General features: G+C 41.2%; 1 protein-coding gene across 1 annotated transcript; it reads left to right on the forward strand.

Moving 5' to 3' along the window:
• The first annotated feature begins 1618 nt into the window (after positions 1–1618).
• LOC106086679 (muskelin) lies at positions 1619–20555 on the forward strand. The gene is made up of 10 exons (XM_013251443.2): positions 1619–1945; positions 5045–5257; positions 5318–5522; positions 5580–5856; positions 9296–9897; positions 9962–10237; positions 10304–10614; positions 15099–15255; positions 15334–15511; positions 19792–20555. The coding sequence occupies exons 1-10, from the start codon at positions 1731–1733 to the stop codon at positions 20055–20057; spliced, it is 2700 nt and encodes an 899-aa protein (XP_013106897.1). The 5' UTR covers positions 1619–1730; the 3' UTR covers positions 20058–20555.
• The last annotated feature ends 527 nt before the right edge of the window (positions 20556–21082 follow it).

Genomic DNA, 21082 nt, shown 5'->3' on the forward strand with positions numbered 1-21082 from the left:
TTGCACTTGAAATCCTTCTCTACTTGTCTTAATTTTTTTCTAATTATTGTACTTGGTGCCTCTTTAAAAAGTCGGCGGTTTATCTATATCCATTTGTTGTCTGTGCTTGCACTTGATTTCAACATTGTGTATCCGATGCGGAAATGGCTGATAGCCATAATCTGGTATGTTGTACAATTCACTTTCCTTTTCATCCCTTGAAACAACTTTCATCATAAATGTTTGATATTTTAAGTGATTATTACAATTTTCTTTCAAGAAAAGATAATTCCAGAACGCATCCGAATATGTTAGTCGTTTCTCCAGTTCCATTTATAAGTGGCAGTGTTTTATTAAGCCCTCGATATAAATTCAGTGCATTATTATATTAGACGGTTATCGATATCATGCGTTAATTAGTAATTGATTTTCATCGATATCATTGTACAAAAGAATAATAGAACGATGGCACTATCGATATTTTATTTTTGTCTGAATATCGATTGATATTTTTCCTATCGATACTATCGGCAAAGGTAAATTTTTGCAAAATCGAACAAAAATAGGCGATCGGACACTAAATGTAGCCTTTAAAATACATTGCGCCAATAGAGAGCAAAATTTTCATCCGATTAAGGTAACATTTTGTAAAATGATTTCACTCATGACTTCCAACTGACTGTATTAAATTTAGTTTTATTCCGTCTGCTCATTGACAATGTTTTTATATAAATCGATTTCGTGAATTTTATGCGGAGTTTACATGGCACATCTGATGCATGGTCATTGTAATGGTATTGGGGAAAACAGCTGTATGCAAGGCAGATTTAAAAAGGTGGTCTCACGCGAACAGCTGTTAACAGCCAACCAGGTTTGGCAGTATTAAGATGTAAGATTTTTGTTTACACTGCAGGTGTCCGTGCAGCTATATAGCGATTTAGTGGAAATTAAGCGGGAAGACCGAAAAAAACAGCAAAATCGATATCTCATAAAATCCAATGCTTGAGACACATTTGATAACTAATGGGTAGTTTACACAAGGCAAACAACAAGGCGGATTTAAAAAGGTGATCTTACGCCAACAGCTGTTAACAGCCGGCCAGGTTTTACGGTATTAAGATGTCAGATTATTGTTTGCATTCTGTTTGTTGTTATCTCTTTTCTTGCATATACTCTGCTCATCTACGCACACGTACACACACAGACACACAAATTTGTTTGCGTGTGTTGGCAAAACGCTAATCAGCTTGATGACAAGATGACGGATTCCACCATATGATTTGTGGTTATTGTACAAATGAGACCACATTTGCCGACACTAATACAAACCTTTCACTGTATGAAACTGTTTTATTTTTTTAGTTTCGTACAGTTAAAAAATAAGGTGAGTCGATTGTTACAACAGTAATAAAAACATACCTATGGTTTGAATGCAATACCAAAAACTAGTTAGAGTCGGAAGGAGATAACAGCTTAGATATATACAAAGCCTTATTGAAAATATACGGGTATTTATTTTGCTTACAATAAGTAGAAATCTTAATGTATGAAGACCCCATAAGTTTGAAATGGTATGCCAATCGACTGTATATGAATCGTTTATCGATAAAAGCCGAATCGATTGCCATTTACCATTGCAATTAGATTTAGATTTCATTGGGTTTTTTTAGTTAAAACAAAAGGCTTAAACCAGAGCAATAAGCAAATAAACAAAGCAAAAGAGAAGAAACCAAAATACAGTTTGCAGATATATGAATATGGAAAGCAGTGATACTCCCACATCCTTGCGTCCAGCTGCAGGAGCCACGATGTTCAACAGTTACATGTCAGGAGGTTATTCGGGCGGCAATGACATGGGCGAAGATATGAAAATAAGAAAACCTCTTGTAAACTTTTTGGAAGAATTTGAAAAGCTGCCATACGAGATTCATCGATATTCGAGCTTCTCAACAAATTATGTGCCAGAGTGAGTACAATAACCCCAAGCAACGGAATTCAAGCAAGAAAAACCGGACATTGAGGAAGGGCGTTAGAAAACAATTCGAATTAGTAATATTTATTTTAATATATACAACGATATATAGGCGTTCTGGTTTGTTAATTTTGCTAAAGTTATGCAAAAATTTTGTTTTTCTGCTTGTTGCCCATTCGCCTATACACCACATCTGCAACATACACATGTGCATATAAACGAAGAAAGAAAATTTGTTATGCAGCAGCCTTGTTTTGTTATTCTTATGAGTCGGCGGTGTGGTGTCGTTGCTTCTTATATTGTTTTTGTTATATTCGTTTTTATTTATTGATGTCTGGTCGATAATATAGGAATGCAGAAAAAAGCAACAACAAATACAGTGAGAAAATACAAAAAACAAACGGTGTTTTTGGTAACAACAAACAAATGTAGCAGCTAACTGCGCAGTTGGCGGCTTTTCCATATTGTCAAGTTTGCCGTTATGACTATAATTGGAACAATTTTACTTTTGGCTGCATACCAGAATATTGTTAAATAATAAGTCATCATTTTGTTCACGAACAGTTTGTTGTCGTTTGAAGACAACAAAACAGAACACCCTAAGATGTGGACTATAGTCAAAAGGGGCACCAGCCCATTTGTATGGGAGGTTGTTGAAGGTCGAATTTGAAGTTCTTGTGAGAACATCAGGCACAATTTTCAATAGTTCTTTGCACCTTACAAATGCTGGCGACATTCGTCGCTGTAACTGAGTTGTGTCGTCATCAATTAATTGTTAGCTAAGGTTCTGCCTTGTGGTAGTAATGGCAAATAGACCTTTTCAACTAGGCTGGGGTGGGTACAGAGTGGCTATTAATCGCATCTGCTACCGTTTCTGCATGAATGTTGTCTAGACCCTCTTGATGTGGCGCTTTATCTTGAGGTTTTCTCTTGTAGCGCTGAACCTCTAGCTCTAGATCACTTAGATCTATCTTAAGGCTTCTGGATGAAATAAATTGACGGTTGAACAACCTGGCGCATCACTTCGAATCAGTCACGGTTATTTCGCCAAAGGTGACTGAGGTCCTATCATTCCATCTACCGGAGATCTGTTAAAGTGACTTAACAGTAAACCACAGCTTGCCTAAACCTTTGCCTAGGTTACATTGCTCCAAGTGTTCTAGCCACTGATACCGCTTATGCTCGTTGACTACCCTGTTTATTTCCAGATTCAGCTCGCTGATTCTGGGGTTAGTGGGGTCCATACCACGAATCCCATCACGATCGTCTGCGAGTATTACTGCCTGCGCCGGTAAATTAGGCCACACTTGAGGTATTCGACCGGCTGGTATAAAGCGAGCGGCTGCTACGTTAATGATGTCTCGGAATTTCCTCTCGGCCACTAGCACATCCGAGGGGGGAGGCAGTTCACTGAAGCGGCATTTGGTATACTCGATGAAGCCAGCCCATTCGGCCTTTTTCTGATTGATAAACGTCCGGCGCTCAGAGGTTATGAAGTCGGGTAGTCGGTCGATGGTGAGAATATTGGGGAGGTCTGACCCCACAGAGATGACGGCTTGCCAGGATACGTCACTCAGGAGATCTGGGGATGCAATGGAAATGTCTGGTGAGCTGCTGCACCTCCTCGTAATCCTAGCATCCTCATTCACCGTGCAAAACGTGGAGCTTTCAATCTGCTCTGCCAAAGCTATGCCGCGCTTGTCGTTACCAAGGGTAGAATTTAATGAAGTGTGATGCGCATTAAAGTCCCCTAGAACCAGACGATTATGGCCAGATAGTAACCCACTTACGTCGGGGTTGTAAGCTTGGCCATTAATCGGGACACAGCTACCAACCGGCGGTATGTACACGTTGTATAGCTCTATCTCGGCAGTACCAGACCTGACTGCTATCCCCATGCACTCCATGTAGGGGTCACTAGTGCCAGGCACAGGTGAAATGGGTCTATATTGCACGGAATGGTGTTTCACGAAGGCCAATCCTCCACCTCCATTACTTGAGTGATCCATGTATCCGTGACAACTGGGCAAGCTGCAGGTGTTGGTCAGCTTTGTCTCCTGGATCGCTGCGATCAATGTATCCCTTCGACTCATGAAATCCACAATCTCATCGATCTTGCCACGGAGTCCGTTGCAGTTTAGCTGCAAAAACGATTCATTTCCCGCCACTGGCATGGCAATATTGGGGCTGGGATGCTGCCGTTGTGTATATTGCCGTACAGGAAAGGTCGAGGGGGATCACATAGTCCGACGACGACGCTTGCGACTATATGACTATACTCCCGTAGTGAAGTGAGGCCAGAGCAAGATCGGAAATGTACCCACTCCATCCACAGGTTACACCTCACCGACACCGACCGATGATGGAGGCGGTTCTGGCAAACCGAACAGGGTCTGGGGTTCTTTTCAATCCCGGCACGGACCAGAAGCGTGCGGATAAATGCCTCTCTCATAACAAAAAAAGACGAACACATACTGTGAGGCGGCAGCTGTTGCCGATGAGGGTTCTATCGGGTCAATCCGGTGCGTCCAACTGGCTGCCATGGGATTGTCACTTTTTGTATTCACATGTAATTTAAAATTTTGTAAAAATTGTCAATTTACATACGATGCATCATTTTTGTGTGTTATTTCGTATGCCATAACCTAAAATGTTAGAAAATCATTCGACTCACAACAAAAACAGCTGATTTCCTTATTTTTTTGTTAGAAGTTATAGAGCACGCTCTAAACCAAAAAATTACATGTATTGGGTTGCCCAAAAAGTAATTGCGGATTTTTCATATAGTCGGCGTTGACAAATTTTTTCACAGCTTGTGACTCTGTAATTGCCTTCTTTCTTCTGTCAGTTATCAGCTGTTACTTTTAGCTTGCTTTAGAAAAAAAGTGTGAAAAAAGTATACTTGATTGCATTTGATAAAAATGCATTTACTTTTTTTTAAAAAATCCGCAATTACTTTTTGGGCAACCCAATACTATTTTGAAAATTGATCATCATATGTTTGATTTGTATCACATGTATCTATAGTCTTACTACCAGTGATCGGCTTGTTGTCCGCTCTTATGAATATTTCCACTTCCATTTTGTTTTCAGAAATATACTTGTAGACTGTCCAAGTGATCAGTCATCGCGCTGGTCAGCTCACAACAATAATCCTCCACAGTTTCTAACGTTAAAACTACGTAGACCTGCCATAGTTAAGAAAATCAAATTTGGAAAATTCGAAAAATCCCACGTGTGTAACATTAAAAAGTTCCGAATCTATGGAGGACTGGATGAGGAGCATATGGTGCTACTACTAGAAGGGTAAGCTGCATGAAAAACAACTCTAGCTGTGAACTAAGACAAAACCACATTCGTTTACAGAGGATTAAGGAATGATCACATACCTGAGACCTTTAGTTTGCGTTGTGTAGCCAAAGATGTCAGCACAAGTCTGCCTATTTTATATTTAAAAATTGTTCCATTATTATCATGGGGTCCTACATTCAACTATAGCATTTGGTACATTGAACTGATGGGTCAGGATGATCCCATGTATACAAACAGTTGTCTTAAGGATTACAATAAGGTAAGGTGATCGGATTTCTAAATCTTCTTTTTGACTATTTCCATTATATGCTTTCAGTTGCGAGAAGTTGAAATTATACGTTTGTGTTTGAAACATTTTCGACAACAGGGCTACGATACCGCCTTTAAAGCCCTGCAGGACCAAACTAATGTACAGCTAGAACATTCATTAATCAGTGAATTGCATCAGTGTTTGGTGGTAAATGGTGATTTTGAAAAGGCTGAAAAATTTATTAGCGATTGCATTGATGAAGGTTTAATGGATGATTATTTGAACCGTCAGGATTACAAGCATGCCTGGCGTTTACAGCATGTTCAAGGCAATGCTCAACCGGGTAAGTAGTTGTTAAAAGCAAAAAGCATGTGAATTAAAAGTGGAAGTTGTTGTAACAGTTTATTGTCAATCCCATGGCAGCCGGTTGTACGTACCGGATTGACCCGATGAATTCCTTCATCGGCAAGGGCTGCCGCCTCAGTGTACCACTCACTGCTACAACAACAACAACAGCAGTTTATTGTGTTCTATCTTTTGTCTGTTTGATTCTGTTGAGTGTCAAGACCCAGAAACTCTGCGACTATGATGGGGTGCGTCCACAGGGATTTGGGTCTGAGTCGAGTGGATCTGGCCGGGCATTTAAACAGGTGACGTGTATCATGCGGTCCCTGGTTACAATCGGGACATACATCTTGCACGTCGGCATCAATCCTTGCTCTGTAAGAGTTGAGGCGGCTGCATCTGTCGTAACGTAATTGAGCCAGAACTACTCTGGTTTGCCGGGGGAGGTCAATTTCTTCAGGTGCAATGGGAGGCGGTTGTTCTCCAAGGACTACATTCACCCGGTAGCCATTTAGCACATCTGCCACCGTGTCTGCATGAATGTTATCTAGAACGGCTTGATATGCCGCTTGATCTGTAGATCTACCTTAAGATCATGTAGATCTACCTTAAGGCTTGTGGGCGTTGAATATCTATCCACAAGGTGATGATTTGGATGGTCTCTGCGATAACGGGCCAAAAGGTATTGCTTAGACAGCATGTCTTCGCACTGGCAGGATCTTTGTCTCCTGATGGAGACTCACATGAGAACTGAAGAGACAACCCGTCGCAGTTCGGAGGGCGGCATTCTGATAGATCTGAATATTGTTCCACTGCGTGTCACAGAGCTGACGAGACCACACTGGCGCTGCATAACTTACAACAGACCGGCCGATTGCTTTGTACGTGGTCAAAAAGGTTTCTTTGTCTGCACCCCAAGTGCTGCCGGCGAGTGATTTGAGGACCTTGTGGCATGTGGGAAGCATGTGTAAAAGCTGTCAAATGTGACGCCAAGTATATTGGGACACTTGATGGTCGGAACCATTTCTCCATCGACCATCACAGTCAGCTCAGTATTCATCTCACGCGCATTTGTATTGAACAATGTGGCTGAAGATTTGGTGGCGGATATCTTCAGATTTTTCGCAGCGAAATATGAGGCAAGTTCGTTGAGGTAGACGTTCAACCTATCACAATGGGTCAACAATGGGTGGGGGGCCTGATGCCATGATCGTATAATCGTTCGAATATGATACGATCTCTATGCCGTCTGAAGGGGGGTGGAATGGAGGATAGGTGGAGGTTAAAAATTAGCAAATACTGGACAAAATCGTATGATTTTGTATTATAATTAATTTTACCGATAGTATCGATAGTCTTTAAAACTATCGATATTAACGGAAAAATAAAACTACCGATACTTTCGATAGTACCATCGATAGTTTGCCAGCTCTACTCCGTTGTGAACTTGCCAGCCGAGCGACTTGCAGTGGAATACGATTCAGACTTATGACCGGTCTGATGTATGAACTGCAATGGACAGTCTCTTCAGTTCTCGCGTGGAACCCCTCGAAGAACAACCTCCCCCAGCAAACCAGAGTTGTTCTAAGTTAATTGCGTTCAGGTTAGAGCTGGCAAAATATCGATGGCACTATCGATATTTAATTTTTTGATTGAATATCGATTTTTTATACCCTCCACCGTAGGATTGGGGTATACTAATTTCGTTTTTCCGTTTGTAACACCTCTAAATATTCGTCTAAGACCCCATGAAGTATATATATTCTTGATCGTCATGTCATTTTAAGTCGATCTAGCTATGTCTGTCGAAAGCACGCTAATTTTCGAAGGAGTAAAGCTAGCCGCTTGAAATTTTTCACAAATACTTCTTATTAGTGTAGGTCGGTTGGGATTGTAAATTGGCCAAATTGGTCCATGTTTTGATATAGCTGTCATATAAACCGATCTTTGGGCTTGGGTTACTGAGCCTCTAGAGAGCGCAATTCCCGTCCGATTTGACAGAAATTTTGCACATGGTGTTTTGGTAACACTTCCAACAACTGCGCTAAGTGTGGTTCAAATCGGTCCATATTTTGATATAGCTGCCATATAAACCGATCTTGGATCTTGATTTGTTGAGCCTCTAGAGGGCGCAATTCTCGTCCGATTTTGCACGTAGTGTTTTGATATCACTTCCAACATCTGTGTTAAGTATAATTCAAATCGGTATATAATCTGGTATAGCTGTCATATAAACCGATCTTGGATCTTAACTTCTTGAGCCAATAGAGCTCGTAATTTTCATTCGATTTGGCTGAAATTTTGCATGAGGTGTTTTGTTATGACTTCCAATAACTTTGCGAAGTATGACGCAAATCGGTGTATAACCTGATATAGCTGCCATATAAACCGATCTGGGATCTTGACTTCTTGAGCCTCTAGAGGGCGCAATTGTCATCCGATTTGGTAGAAATTTTGTACAATGGCTTCTCTCACGACCTTCAAAATACCTGTCTAATGTGGTCTGAATTGAACAATAGCTCGATACAGCTGCCATATAAACCTTTTTCCCGATTTTGATTCTTGAGCCCCTACAAGGCACAATTCTTATCCGAAGGAACTGAAATATTACGCAATGACTTCTACAATGTTCAGCATTCATTTATGGTCCGTCTATAACTTGATATAGCTCCAACAGTTCTTATCAATAATCTTTATTTGCCTAAAAAGAGACACCGCGCATAGAACTCGACAAATGCGATCCATGGTGGAGGGTATATAATATTCGACCCGGCCGAACTTAGCACGCTCTTGCCTGTTATTTTTCCGATGGATACTATCGGAAAATTTTAATATTTTGTAAAATTAAACAAAAATAGACGATGCGACACTAAATGTATCTTTTATGAGGCATAGCGCGTATAGAGGGCGCAATTTTTATCCGATTAGGTTAACATTGACTTGCAACCGATTTTATTAATCTTGGGTTTATTTGGTCTGTGAATTGATATTGCTTCTATATAAATCGATCTCCAGGAGATGGGAAATTAAAGATAGTATCGATACTATCGATATTTATTGTTAAAATTATCGAAAATATCGAATGTTGCGATTATCGATAGTTTGCCAGCTCTAGTTGCGGTAGATGCAGCAACCTCAATTTCTACAGAGCTAGGATAATGCAACGTGCGGAATGTGTGTCCCAATTGTTACCTGGGACCACACGACACACGTCATCTGTTGAAGTGCCCAGCCAAACACGCTAGACTCAGTCTCAGATCCTTTTTTAGGCACCCCACTTTAGTAACGTAGTTTCTGTGGTGGAACCAAACACCACACTGCTACAACAACAACAGTTTTATGACCGTTCCAACTTTCGCTCTTATAAATATTGTACATAATTTTTCAAAAAAAAATCTCTCTCTAATTAAAACCTAAATAAATATTCTTTTTTTCAGGCAATCGTGGTGGTCACCAATTGGTCATGGATGCACAGAAACGTTTGATTTATCTCTTTGGCGGTTGGGATGGCTTCCAAGATCTTAGCGATTTATGGGTTTTCGATATACGGAAAAATTATTGGACACAGATATTCGAGCACTCGGAACAATTTAATGGGCCAACACCGCGCTCATGTCACAAAATGGTATTCGATCCGGTTAGTGAGAACATTTTTATGCTGGGACGTTATCTGGACAATTCGATTCGAACCACCGAATATATAAAAAGTGATTTCTTCTTGTACGATACACGGGCCCAAACGTGGCTGCAAATCTGCGATGACACATGTCAGGTGGGTGGTCCTCAGCTAATGTACGACCATCAGATGTGTATTGATGTCGAGAAGAGAACCATTTATGTATTCGGCGGCAAGGTATTAACGCCACGCAGTGTCAATGCCTCGACCACAAGTGAGCCAGAATATTCGGGGCTCTTCTCCTATCACATAGCCACGAATACCTGGACCCAATTACTGGTGGATTGTCATCATCCGACTGCCTCACAGCCCGATGTTTTGTCCATAAAATCTCGCATAACCCACTGTATGGTATTTCACAATGTATGTTTGACAATAGTTGGATTAGTTTTTATAAAAGTTGTTAACCAGCTTTTTGATTTTCCAGAAAAAACGCAAACTCTATATATACGGGGGTCAACGTGGCAAAGAAGATATTCATGACTTTATAACCTACAAAGTTGATTCACAATCTCTGGAGATATTGAATAGAAATCCCAGTACGGGCCAAGCAGCTTCCTCGTCAGTTGGTAATAATGCCACTGGCAACACTGGAGGTTCAAATAATCCATCGAATTCTGCCGATGGCAAAAACGAACCCTCTCCCGGCTATACACTAAGAGCAACCATAGACTGTGAACGCAATGAAATTTATATATTTTCGGTAAGTACGAACAAAGTTTCCCTAACTAGGAGCTATGACATTTATTTGCGTTTTGTTCTCTAATAGAGTTTAAGTAAAATTAAAGACCGCCGTGACATTCATCACGTAGATGCTTCCAATTCGTTTTGGGTTTACTCCTTGGACACTCATCAGTGGTCGCGCATATACACTAGCCGCTACAATTCTTCTTCTTCGGCAATCGATAGTACAAATTTTGACACAAACAAAAATAATCTTATGGAACCCTGTCCTCGCTATGCCCATCAATTTGTGTACGATGAAACGGCCAAATTGCATTATATGTTTGGTGGTAATCCAGGCCGTTCAACAACGCCACAATTACGCCTAGATGATTTTTGGATATTGGAGTTGGAAAAGTAAGTAGTCATACACAGATTTAACAAGCTTGTTGATGTGGAAGCAGTGCAGATTTGGGCCACCCAGCTTCTTCTTAAATTGTCCCATAGAAGACTAATTTTTTATTGAAACAAGGCTGTAGTGGAATTTCCATTTCGCGACAAACATCCCATTGAAGACAATAGACGAACTTTTCCCATATCGTAAGTGCTGCTTAATTTCATATTTAGTTCAATCTGAATGATAGTGCTTGCGAAATAGGTGTATTTACCGCGTAACTAGACAAAATTCGAAAGGCTACTCAGAAGAAGACTTGGGCAAGATAATTTAGATTATCCAAGCATAGAAGACATTGACGAATGTGTCAACAGGATTACGACTGCACTGGTGGGGTCCTTCGAAGATAGTTGTCCTCTTCGGGAGAGGAAATCAGCCCAAGAAAAACCCTGGATGACCGGGGAGATTCACAATATTGGGAAAGAGATCCGCAGACTTTTTACCAGAGCACGTCTAAAAAAAGCGGAAGTTTATTGGGATGTGTAATACACACGGCTCAAGGACTACAATAAGATTAACAGAGTGACAAAAGTGCCTCCTGGAAGCTTTTTCAGCGTTAATGACGCGGCCAAGATAAAAAGTAAATGCAAATGCAATTTTTGCCCATGAACATTCCACTAATGAACAGAGGCAAACTTCTCACATATCACTGAGTGCAGTCCGATTCAAGTTTAAGCTCAATGATAAGGGGCCTCCTTTTTATAGCCGAGTTCGAACGGCGTGCCGCAGTGCGACACCTCTTTGGAGAGAAGTTTTACATGGCATAGTACCTCACAAATGTTGCCAGCATTAGGAGGGGAAAACCACCGCTGAAAATTTTTTCTGATGGTCACGCCAGGATTCGAACCCAGGCGTTCAACGTCATAGGCGGACATGCTAACCTCTGGGCAAAAAAAAAGTATCTCTCAAAAACCCATGGCCCAACTTAAACTTTAGTAGACGACATGGGAGTGAGAGCAGAGACAATGGAGGACATGTGGTGGCTTTTGATGAAAAGCCATTTTCCACAGGATACGAAGGGACTCACGGAGACACCGGAATATTGGAATAATAAAGGTTTATAATTACGGAATTTATGGTGAAGGAATCCTTGAAGAGCTTCAAACCATTTAAGTCACCCGGACCTGATGGAATATTTCCGGCGTTACTACAGAAAGAGGCAGACTATCTGGCGCCTCGTCAACATTTCCACAGCGTGCCTAGGACTTGCATATACTCCGAAAGCCTGGAAGGAGGCAAGGGTGGTGTTTATACCCAAGCCCGGCAACAAGGCAAGTTATGCGACATCAAAGGCCTACAGACCCATAAGCCTTACGTCCTTTCTACTCAAAACCATGGAACGTATTGTGGACACCATGATAAAGAGTAGGACATCCAGCGAACTGCTCAAATACAAACAGCATGCCAATGTCAAGGGAAGGTCGGTGGAGACTGCACTGCACGAGGTTGTGCATAAAATAGAAGAATCCTTCGATGCCAAAACGTACACACTAGCGGTATGCATTGACATCGAGGGGGCTTTTAACAATGTGCAAAACGACACACTGATCCAATCCTTAGACCAGTACCGGGTGGACTCGGTCCTTAGAGACTGGATAAACCATATGCTAAGGAACAGGTGGATAAATTGTTTGTTCCATGGCATAGATATAAGGAAGAAAGTGCCGCAGGGCACGCCACAGGGGGCGTTTTATCGCCACTCCTATGGGTGACCACCATAAATGACCTGTTATTACTGACTGAGGAGGGAATTGAGCCTGTCTGCTATGTAGACGATGTAATAATAAATCTAAGGGGTAAGGATCCGAACGAGCTATGCAGAGGGGCCGAAAGTGTCTTGCATATGGCATATGACTGGGCTAGACCCAGAGGTCTCAATGTTAACCCAGAGAAGACTGAATTATGCCTGATCACGAGGAAGACGAATGTGGGCCAATTTAACGCACAACGTTTTCTCAATAAAACGATTTCGATATCTGACAAGGTCAAATACTTAGGTGCAATCTTGGACAGGATACTGAATTGGAAGTGTCACATTCAGGAGCGTACTGAGAAAGCTCACAGATGTTGGGCAGTTGGCTCGAAATGGTACCTAAACCGAGGATAGTCCACTGGCTCTACGGGAGCGTGATTAGAATAATAATTACATACGCCTCAGTAGTTTGTTTGGTGGAGAAAAAGTGCAACATAAGGACCATACAACAGGTTCAGAGACCATGTTGTCTTGGCATACGCGGAGCGATGAGGACCACGCCCACTAGGGCACTGAAGACTATTCTAGATATCCTACCCATTGACATACAGATTAAGTGTGAGGCAGCCATTGCGACTATGAGACTGAAGGCGATGGGAGAATGGATTGAGGATGGGAGCTGCTCATACCATCGCGGTATAATCGAGGCGACGATAGGAAACCTGGATGGAAGGGAAGAGGTCTCCGATCAGATACCTGAGTTGAACCTTGAAGTCGAGTGCGAGGCACTGCTGCCATCGGCACAGTCTTGGATTGACGGAACCGTAGTATTGCCATCCAGAAGATCATGTTACACGGATGGATCCAAGCTAGAGAACAGAGGGGTTTACATTGAACATCTTTACCGACAGTAAATCTGCCATAAGGGCAATAACAACCAGGACGGTAAGGTCACGAACAGTCTTGCAGTGTAAGAAGGAGATTAACGCCTTCTCTGAGGATGGCAAAATCCGCATCGTTTGGGTGCCGGGCCATAATGGAATAAGAGGAAATGAAAGGACAGACGATTTGGCGGTGAAGGCCAGATGACTGCCGTCAATAAACTTGGTTAACCCGAAGCCTTTCGGGTCGACGCATGCAACATTGTGGAATAGCGAAACGGTTGGTAGGACGGCGAAAATCCTATGTGGGGATCCAGATCGTGAGAAGACGAGGCTATTACTGAAAGGAAGCAAGAAGGAGGTCAGTATAGCTTTCGGTATCATAACGGGACACATAGGACTACGAGCTCCCTTATGTAAAATCCGTGCGGCATGTGTAGGGCATGCGGGGAAGATGATGAGACGTTGGAGCATTTCCTTTGTCATTGTCCGGCTTTCGCGTCTAACAGATAACGACACTTAAGTGGGGACACAATACCAGACATTAAACAACTGAGGGGCGTGGCATGGAAAACAAGGATTTTGTAAGTCAATAGCCCCGAATTCCTAACTTAGATTTTCTCTTTCGAGGTTACTTTTTTAGTATTTAGAGCGCACAACAAGCCGATTATTGGCTAAGGTGTATGTCCATAATGTCATGGTGCGGATTAATATCTGCACCCTCTTTTCAACCTAACCTAACCTGATCGTCTCCAAATTCTGATTCGAACTAGCCATGTCCGTCTGTCGAAATCACGATAGCGGTCGAACGCGTAGAGCTAGGCGCTTGAAATTTTGCACAGATACCATATATTGATGTAGGTTATTGGGGATTGCAAATGGGCCATATCGGTTCAGATTTTGATATGGCTCCCATATAAACCGATCTCCCGATTTGACTTCTTGAGCCCCCGGAAGCCTCAATTTTCATTCGATTTGGCAGAAATTTTCCACATACTATTCTGTTATGACTTCAAACAACGGAGCCAAGTACGGTCCAAATCGATTTATAACCTGATATAGCTCCCATATAAACCAATCTCCCTATTTAAATTCCTGAGCCCCTGGAAGTCGCAATTTTTCCTATTTTGACTTCCAACAACTGAACCAAGCGCGGTTTAAATCTGTGTATAACCTGATATAGATCCCATATAAACCGATCTCCCGATTTGATTTCTTGAGCCCCTGGAAGCCTCAATTTTCATTCGATTTGGCTGAAATTTGGAACAAAGACTTGAGTTATGACTTCCAACATCCCTGTCACGCATGATCCGAATCGGTCTATAAACAGATATAGCCCCCATATAAACTGATCCCCCGATTTGATCTCTTGAGTTCTTACAAGCCGCAACTTTTGTCCGATTTGTCTGAAATTTTACATGCAGTGTTTTGTTGTAACTTTCAATAGCTGTGCCAAGTACGGTCCGTATCGGTCTATAACCTGATATAGCTCCCATGTAAAACAATCTCCCGATTTGACTTCTTGAGCCCGTGGAAGCCACAATTTTTGTCCGATTTGGCTGAAATTTTGCACATAATGTTCTGTTATGACTTTCAACAATGGAGCCAAGTACGGTACAAATCGGTTTATAATCTGTTACAGCTCCCATATAAACCGATCTCCCAATTTGACTTCTTGAGCCCTTACAAGCCGCGATTTGGCATATAGTGTTCTGTTATGACTCTCAACAACTTCGCCAAGTACGGTCCAATTCGGTCTATAACTTGATATAGCTCCCATATCTTAGCAGAATCCATGGTGGTGGCTTCCCAAGATTCGGCCCGCTTTTACTTGTTGTTTTATAATTTATGCAATTTTGATTATTTTTTGCAGACCAAAACGTGATGAAATATTAAAACATTGTCGCTATTTGGTGCGCAAATTACATTACGAAGAAATGGCCAAGGCAGATCCCTACAAAGCAATGCATTATTTAAGGCACAACATCGCTGAAGTTATCGATCACAACAACGAAGAACAATTAAGAAATGTAAGATCATTGACACCATCCACTGATTACAAAGTCATTGTTGGAATATTCTAATAAAACCAAATTCTTTAATTGCAGTTCCATAGATTAGCATCGTTGTTGTTCAAGTGTGATGATGATATAGAGACGGAAGAGCGACGCTTGAATACACTGCCATTGGGAGCAACGGGGGCGACAACAACAGTTCTTGCAAATATAGAAAAATCGAATATAGTTGAAGAATGCACTTCGGATATGACTTCAACAACGGATGAAGGCAAGTATTCAGAAATTAAAGAAAAAAAATTGGGAAATGTGGCAAAAATTGAGAATAAATCATTCTCTCGTCAGGAGGAATGTCTATAATGTGCAGCATCTCAAGAATGAATCTGTGTTTGTAATGATTCTCCTGAGTGGGAATCTTTACGTCTTTGAAGTTTGGGCACAGTGGGCAGCAAGGGCGTTTTTCTGCTCTGACTTGTGTGAAGAGAGTCTAGTTTTAAATTTTGTCATAGTAGTGCCAACATATGCCATTGGGCATATGTTGGTCTTGTCCCCGTTGTATTTAATTTTATACACTATATATTCGATTTGTCCTCTTTTTCGATTTGGGACTCGGTTTTGCTGACTAGCTCATTGACGGTCCTGTTTGTCTTCCAGGCTAGCTGATACTTCTCCTTATCGTAGATATTGGACTTGCTTAGTCACTCTAAGAAGCCTTCTACATATGATACCGTTTTGTATATTTGTCCTTCTTTATCTTTAGGCCTTTCTGAATCATCTCCGTAGCTTTGTTTTGCTTTGCATATCAATTGTTTTATGGTGTGACTGGGAAAATCATTGGCTTTTAAAATGTCTTTTATTCTTCCCTTGTTTCTCGCGTGAAACTCAGTGTGGCTAATGCTAAAAACTCTGTTGATAAAATTTGTCGCGGTATTGGTTATTATTCGTCTGTGGTTTTTAGAATGAAAATTGACAAGTCGTCCGGAAGCGGTCGATTTTTGGTACCAATCAACTTTCAGTACGTTATTTTGTCTATGTACCATACAGTCAAGGTATGGTAGTTTGTTTTCCAGTTCCTCCTCGTTAGTGAACTGTATTTGTCGGTGGTAAGCAAATTGGCCCACTTCCGATTTCCTTAGGACTGCGAAGTTATCCACATATTTCGTTATTATCTTTGGCTTGGCTATTTTCTTCATTGCGTTGTCAAGTAGGTCCTCCATAATAATATCGGCGATAATGGGTGATGCTGGGGAACCCATAGAAATGCCCTTGAGCTGCTCGTAAACAAGTATCTTGTGTCCTTGATACAAAATGAAATTAATTCCTTAAAAATGTTGCATGGTATACGTGTGTGGCAACTCTGTCCCACATACCTTTTTGATTTAGTATTATTTTTGAATTAAACGTTTAATTTTAAGTACCATTTTTTACAACGCTGAAATGTGAAATTATAAGATTTTAGTAGCCAATAAAACAGTTCTTTAGAGATAGCTAAACAGATATGACTATAAATGGTGACCACGACGTGATCGCATAAAAGGATCATTTTAACAACGACGACCATAATACAGGAACTGCCTGGACACATCGAGTCATTTTAAGAACCGCGAATAAGAGAGACAATGGAAAAGCTATTCCAACGTTGCCACGAATGCCGGAGCATCTGGTCAAGGAGGAGACACTGGACACATATTCGTATTCCACCCTTCACGCCAAACCAGCGTTGTGGATAGCTCAAACTGAATCTCAATTTGCGGCAGCTGGAATAAGACAAAATCGATAACAGCCACACAGTAGTGGCAGCTATCGATAGCAATGTGCTGTCTCAAATCAGCGGACAACATGTACGAAACACTGAAGCAGAGACTCCCGAAGCAGTACGTCGATTCGGAACAAAAGCGAATTAAGCAGCTTCTACAGGATTTTGAACTCGGCGACATGAGATCGTCGCAGTTGCTACGAGAGATGCGAGACCTAACAGGAAAGGAAATTAATGACAATATGTTAAAATCCATTTGGATGAATCGTTTACCATCTGAAGTGCGTGCCATTATTTCCATTAGTGGCGAAGAGTTAGAAAGATTGGCTTTTTAGCTGACAAAATTTTGGAGGTATCCGATAATAATCACACTGCTGTTGTGTCACATCAAATGGCAATTCTCAACCACCTTTGGAGGCAAAAATTGTACAATTAACAAAAGAAGTGGCTGAATTAGGGACAAAACTACAACAACGCCATCGCTGAAGATCGCAATCGTGTCCTCGAAACCGTCCTAACAATAACACAGAAGTATGTTGGTATCATTCTAGATTTGGGGAAAAGGCAACAAAATGTCGTTCTCCCTGTCGCCAATAAAAAAACGAAGCTGTCTGTCCGATGTGGCGACTACAGTCACACCAAGGAATAAGTCTTGTCGCCTAACAATCCAAGATAGTCAATCAAAACTGCGATTCCTCATTGACACTGGTGTGGGGGTAAGTGTGATACCTCCAACACAATCCCAGAAGCGTCATCCGGACTCATCGTCAGTATTACATGCCGAAAATTATTGTTCGATAAGAATATATGGTGAGAAACAACTGTAGCGATCACGGAATGCGTGAGATGGTGTGGTGCTAACGCGAGGACGTCGAGTGTGAACATCTTTATCGACAGTAAAATTGCCATAAGGGCAATAAGAACCAGGACGGTAAGGTCACGAACAGTCTTGCAGTGTATGAAGGAGATTAACGCCTTCTCTGAGGATGGCAAAATCCGCATCGTTTGGGTGCCGGGCCATAATGGAATAAGAGGAAATGAAAGGACAGACGATTTGGCGGTGAAGGCCAGATGACTGCCGTCAATAAACTTGGTTAACCCGAAGCCTTTCGGGTCGACGCATGCAACATTGTGGAATAGCGAAACGGTTGGTAGGACGGCGAAAATCCTATGTGGGGATCCAGATCGTGAGAAGACGAGGCTATTACTGAAAGGAAGCGAGAAGGAGGTCAGTATAGCTTTCGGTATCATAACGGGACACATAGGACTACGAGTTCACTTATGTAAAATCGGTGCGGCAAGTGATAGCATTTGTAGGGCATGCGGGGAAGATGATGAGACATTGGAGCATTTCCTTTGTCATTGCCCGGCTATCGCGTCTAACAGATATCGGCACTTAGGTGGAGACACAATATCAGACATGAACCAACTAAGGGTTAGTGGTATTGAAAACAATTAAGGATTTTGTAAGTAGCACGGAATTCCTAAATTAAAATTAGCCGATTACTGGCTTAAGTGTATGTCCAAGGTGGCATGAGGCGTTATATCTGCACCCTCTTTTCAACCTAACCTAACGAGCATTAGTGTCGACCGACTGAAAGCTGCCCTTACATGCTATGAAGAAGTGTAGACAGGAGACAATTAAGTTCCCGCTCAGCCTCAGATATCACCGGCCTATACAACTGCCTCAGGAAGAAAAGTGTGCTTCAAGGTTCCTTGGGAAGGGGAGTAATGTGGCAACTCTGTCCCACTTACCTTTATGATTTAGTATTTTTTTTTTTTTTAATTAAACGTTTATTTTTAAGTACCACTTTTTACAACACTGAATTGTGAACTTATAAGATTTTAGTAGCCAATAACAAGAAGTAAAATATGGAGATCGGTTTATAGGGGAGCGGTATCAGGCTAAAGACCGATTCAGACCATATTTGATGCGTATGTTGGAGGTCATGGAAGAAGCCGTTGTAAAAAATTTCAGCCAAATCGGATAACAATTAGGCCTTCTTGAGGCTCAAGAAGTCAAAATTCAAAATCGGTTTATATGGCAGCTATATCAGGTTATAGACTGGTTTGACACAGTTGTTGGAAGTCATAATAAAACAACTCGTGCAAAATTTTCGGCCAAATCGGATAGGAATTGCGCCCTCTAGTGGGTAAAGAAGTCCAGATTCAAGATCGGCTTATATGGCAGCTATATCAGATTATGGACCGATTTTAACCATACTTGACACAGTTATTGGAAGTCATAATAAAACAACTCGTGCAAAATTTCTGCCAAATCGGATAGGAATTGCGCCCTCTAGTGGGTAAAGAAGTCCAGATTCCACATCGGTTTATATGGCAGCTATATCAGATTATGGACCGATTTTAACCATACTTGGCACAGTTATTGGAAGTCATTGTGAAACACGATTTTAACCATACTTGACACAGTTATTGGAAGTCCTAACAAAACACCTCATGCTAAATTTCAGCCAAATCGAATAAGAATTGCGTCCTCTAGTGGCTCAAGAAGTCAAGATCCACGATCGGTTTATATGGCAGCTATTTCAAAACATGGACTGATATGGCCCATTTACAAACCCAACAGACCTTTGAAAGTTAGCGTGTTTTCGACAGACAGACGGACGGATGGACGGACAAAGGGAGGGGCTGTTAAAAAAAAAATCCTTCTGTGCCACAAAAGAATTTTTTGCAATTTTATTAACCTAAAGTATTTAGTTTTTTATTTTATTTTTCCTTTACCATTTTTCATATCAATTTTTTGTGTGTTTTGTATGCTTTTATAACATCAGATGTTTGTGCTAAATCCGACGATATTACTCATGCCACCGACGATTTATCCATGGAGTCTTGTGAAAGCTCTGCAACTACTTCAGGTATTTCGGATGCCGCCTCATCGTTTTCTGCCTATCGTAAATCCGGAGGAAAACGCTCTCGTCAAAGTTATCTGTATGAATTGAGATCTCGTCGTTCTTTTCTTTTCAATACCCTCGTTCAATTGATGCCTTCGAATATGGTTCAACCGGAACGTAATCTCAGTGATTTTGTTATTATCTAGGCATTAAATTAAATTTAATTCTACAACGATATCCATTTGTTTGTAAAGCTTGGAAAAAAAAGACTTTAGATTTAAAATATGTGAATTTTTTATATTTCCATTTTGTTCATAAAAAAATTGTCTTAAAAGATTGAATGTAAAGTTTTAAAAATATTACTCTTGTGTAAGTTTTTTCGATTATTTTTATGTTCATTTCAGTTTATTTTGTATGGAAACATTTGTATTGTGATAAGTAAAATCTACTCAAAAAATCTTTATAGAAATATTTATTTGTTATACGTAAATGCTTGATTTCTTTGTTTTATTATTAAAACTTCGTTTTTATGTAGGCAACTCCGGACAAAGTCCCCAAGATACAAAATAATGTGCATACGAAAACGAAGAATAATCGATTGCTTATACCAAACGTGTTATAAAATTACTTTAAATAGACTTTTATCTAAGATACTGAAATAATAATTTTTCATACTTTAATACAAAATAAAAAACCAAAAGTTATTTTCTTTATTCGTTTTTAATTAAATTGACCCGATGGAACCCTCATCGGCAAGGGCCGCCAGACGTGTTCGTCTTTTTTCGTCATGGGAGAGGCACATCCCGGTGTGCCTTCCCCGCAGGCTTCTGGTCCGCGCCGGGATTGAAAACAACCCCGAACGCTGGTCCCATGCGGTTTGCCACAGCCGCCTGCATCATCGGTCGTTGTCGGTGAGGTGTAACCGGTGCATGAAGTGGGTACATTTCCGATCTTGCTCTGGCCTCACTTCACTACGGGAGTATAATCAGCGACCTGAATCTGGAAATAAACAGGGTAGTCAACGAACATAAGCGGAATTTGTGGCTGGACCACTTGGAGCATGTAACTTAGGCACCGATGTACGCAAGCTGTGGTCTAATGTTAAGTCACTCTCGAACCCCGGTAGACGGGACGTCAGGACCTCAGTCACTTTTGGCGAAATAACCGTGACTGATCCGAAGAGATGCGCCAAGTTGTTCAACCGTCAATTTATTGTGCATCCCGAGAGTGA

The sequence above is a fragment of the Stomoxys calcitrans genome, chromosome 5 (assembly GCF_963082655.1).
Source record: "Stomoxys calcitrans chromosome 5, idStoCalc2.1, whole genome shotgun sequence".
NCBI classification, from domain to species: Eukaryota; Metazoa; Arthropoda; class Insecta; order Diptera; family Muscidae; genus Stomoxys; species Stomoxys calcitrans.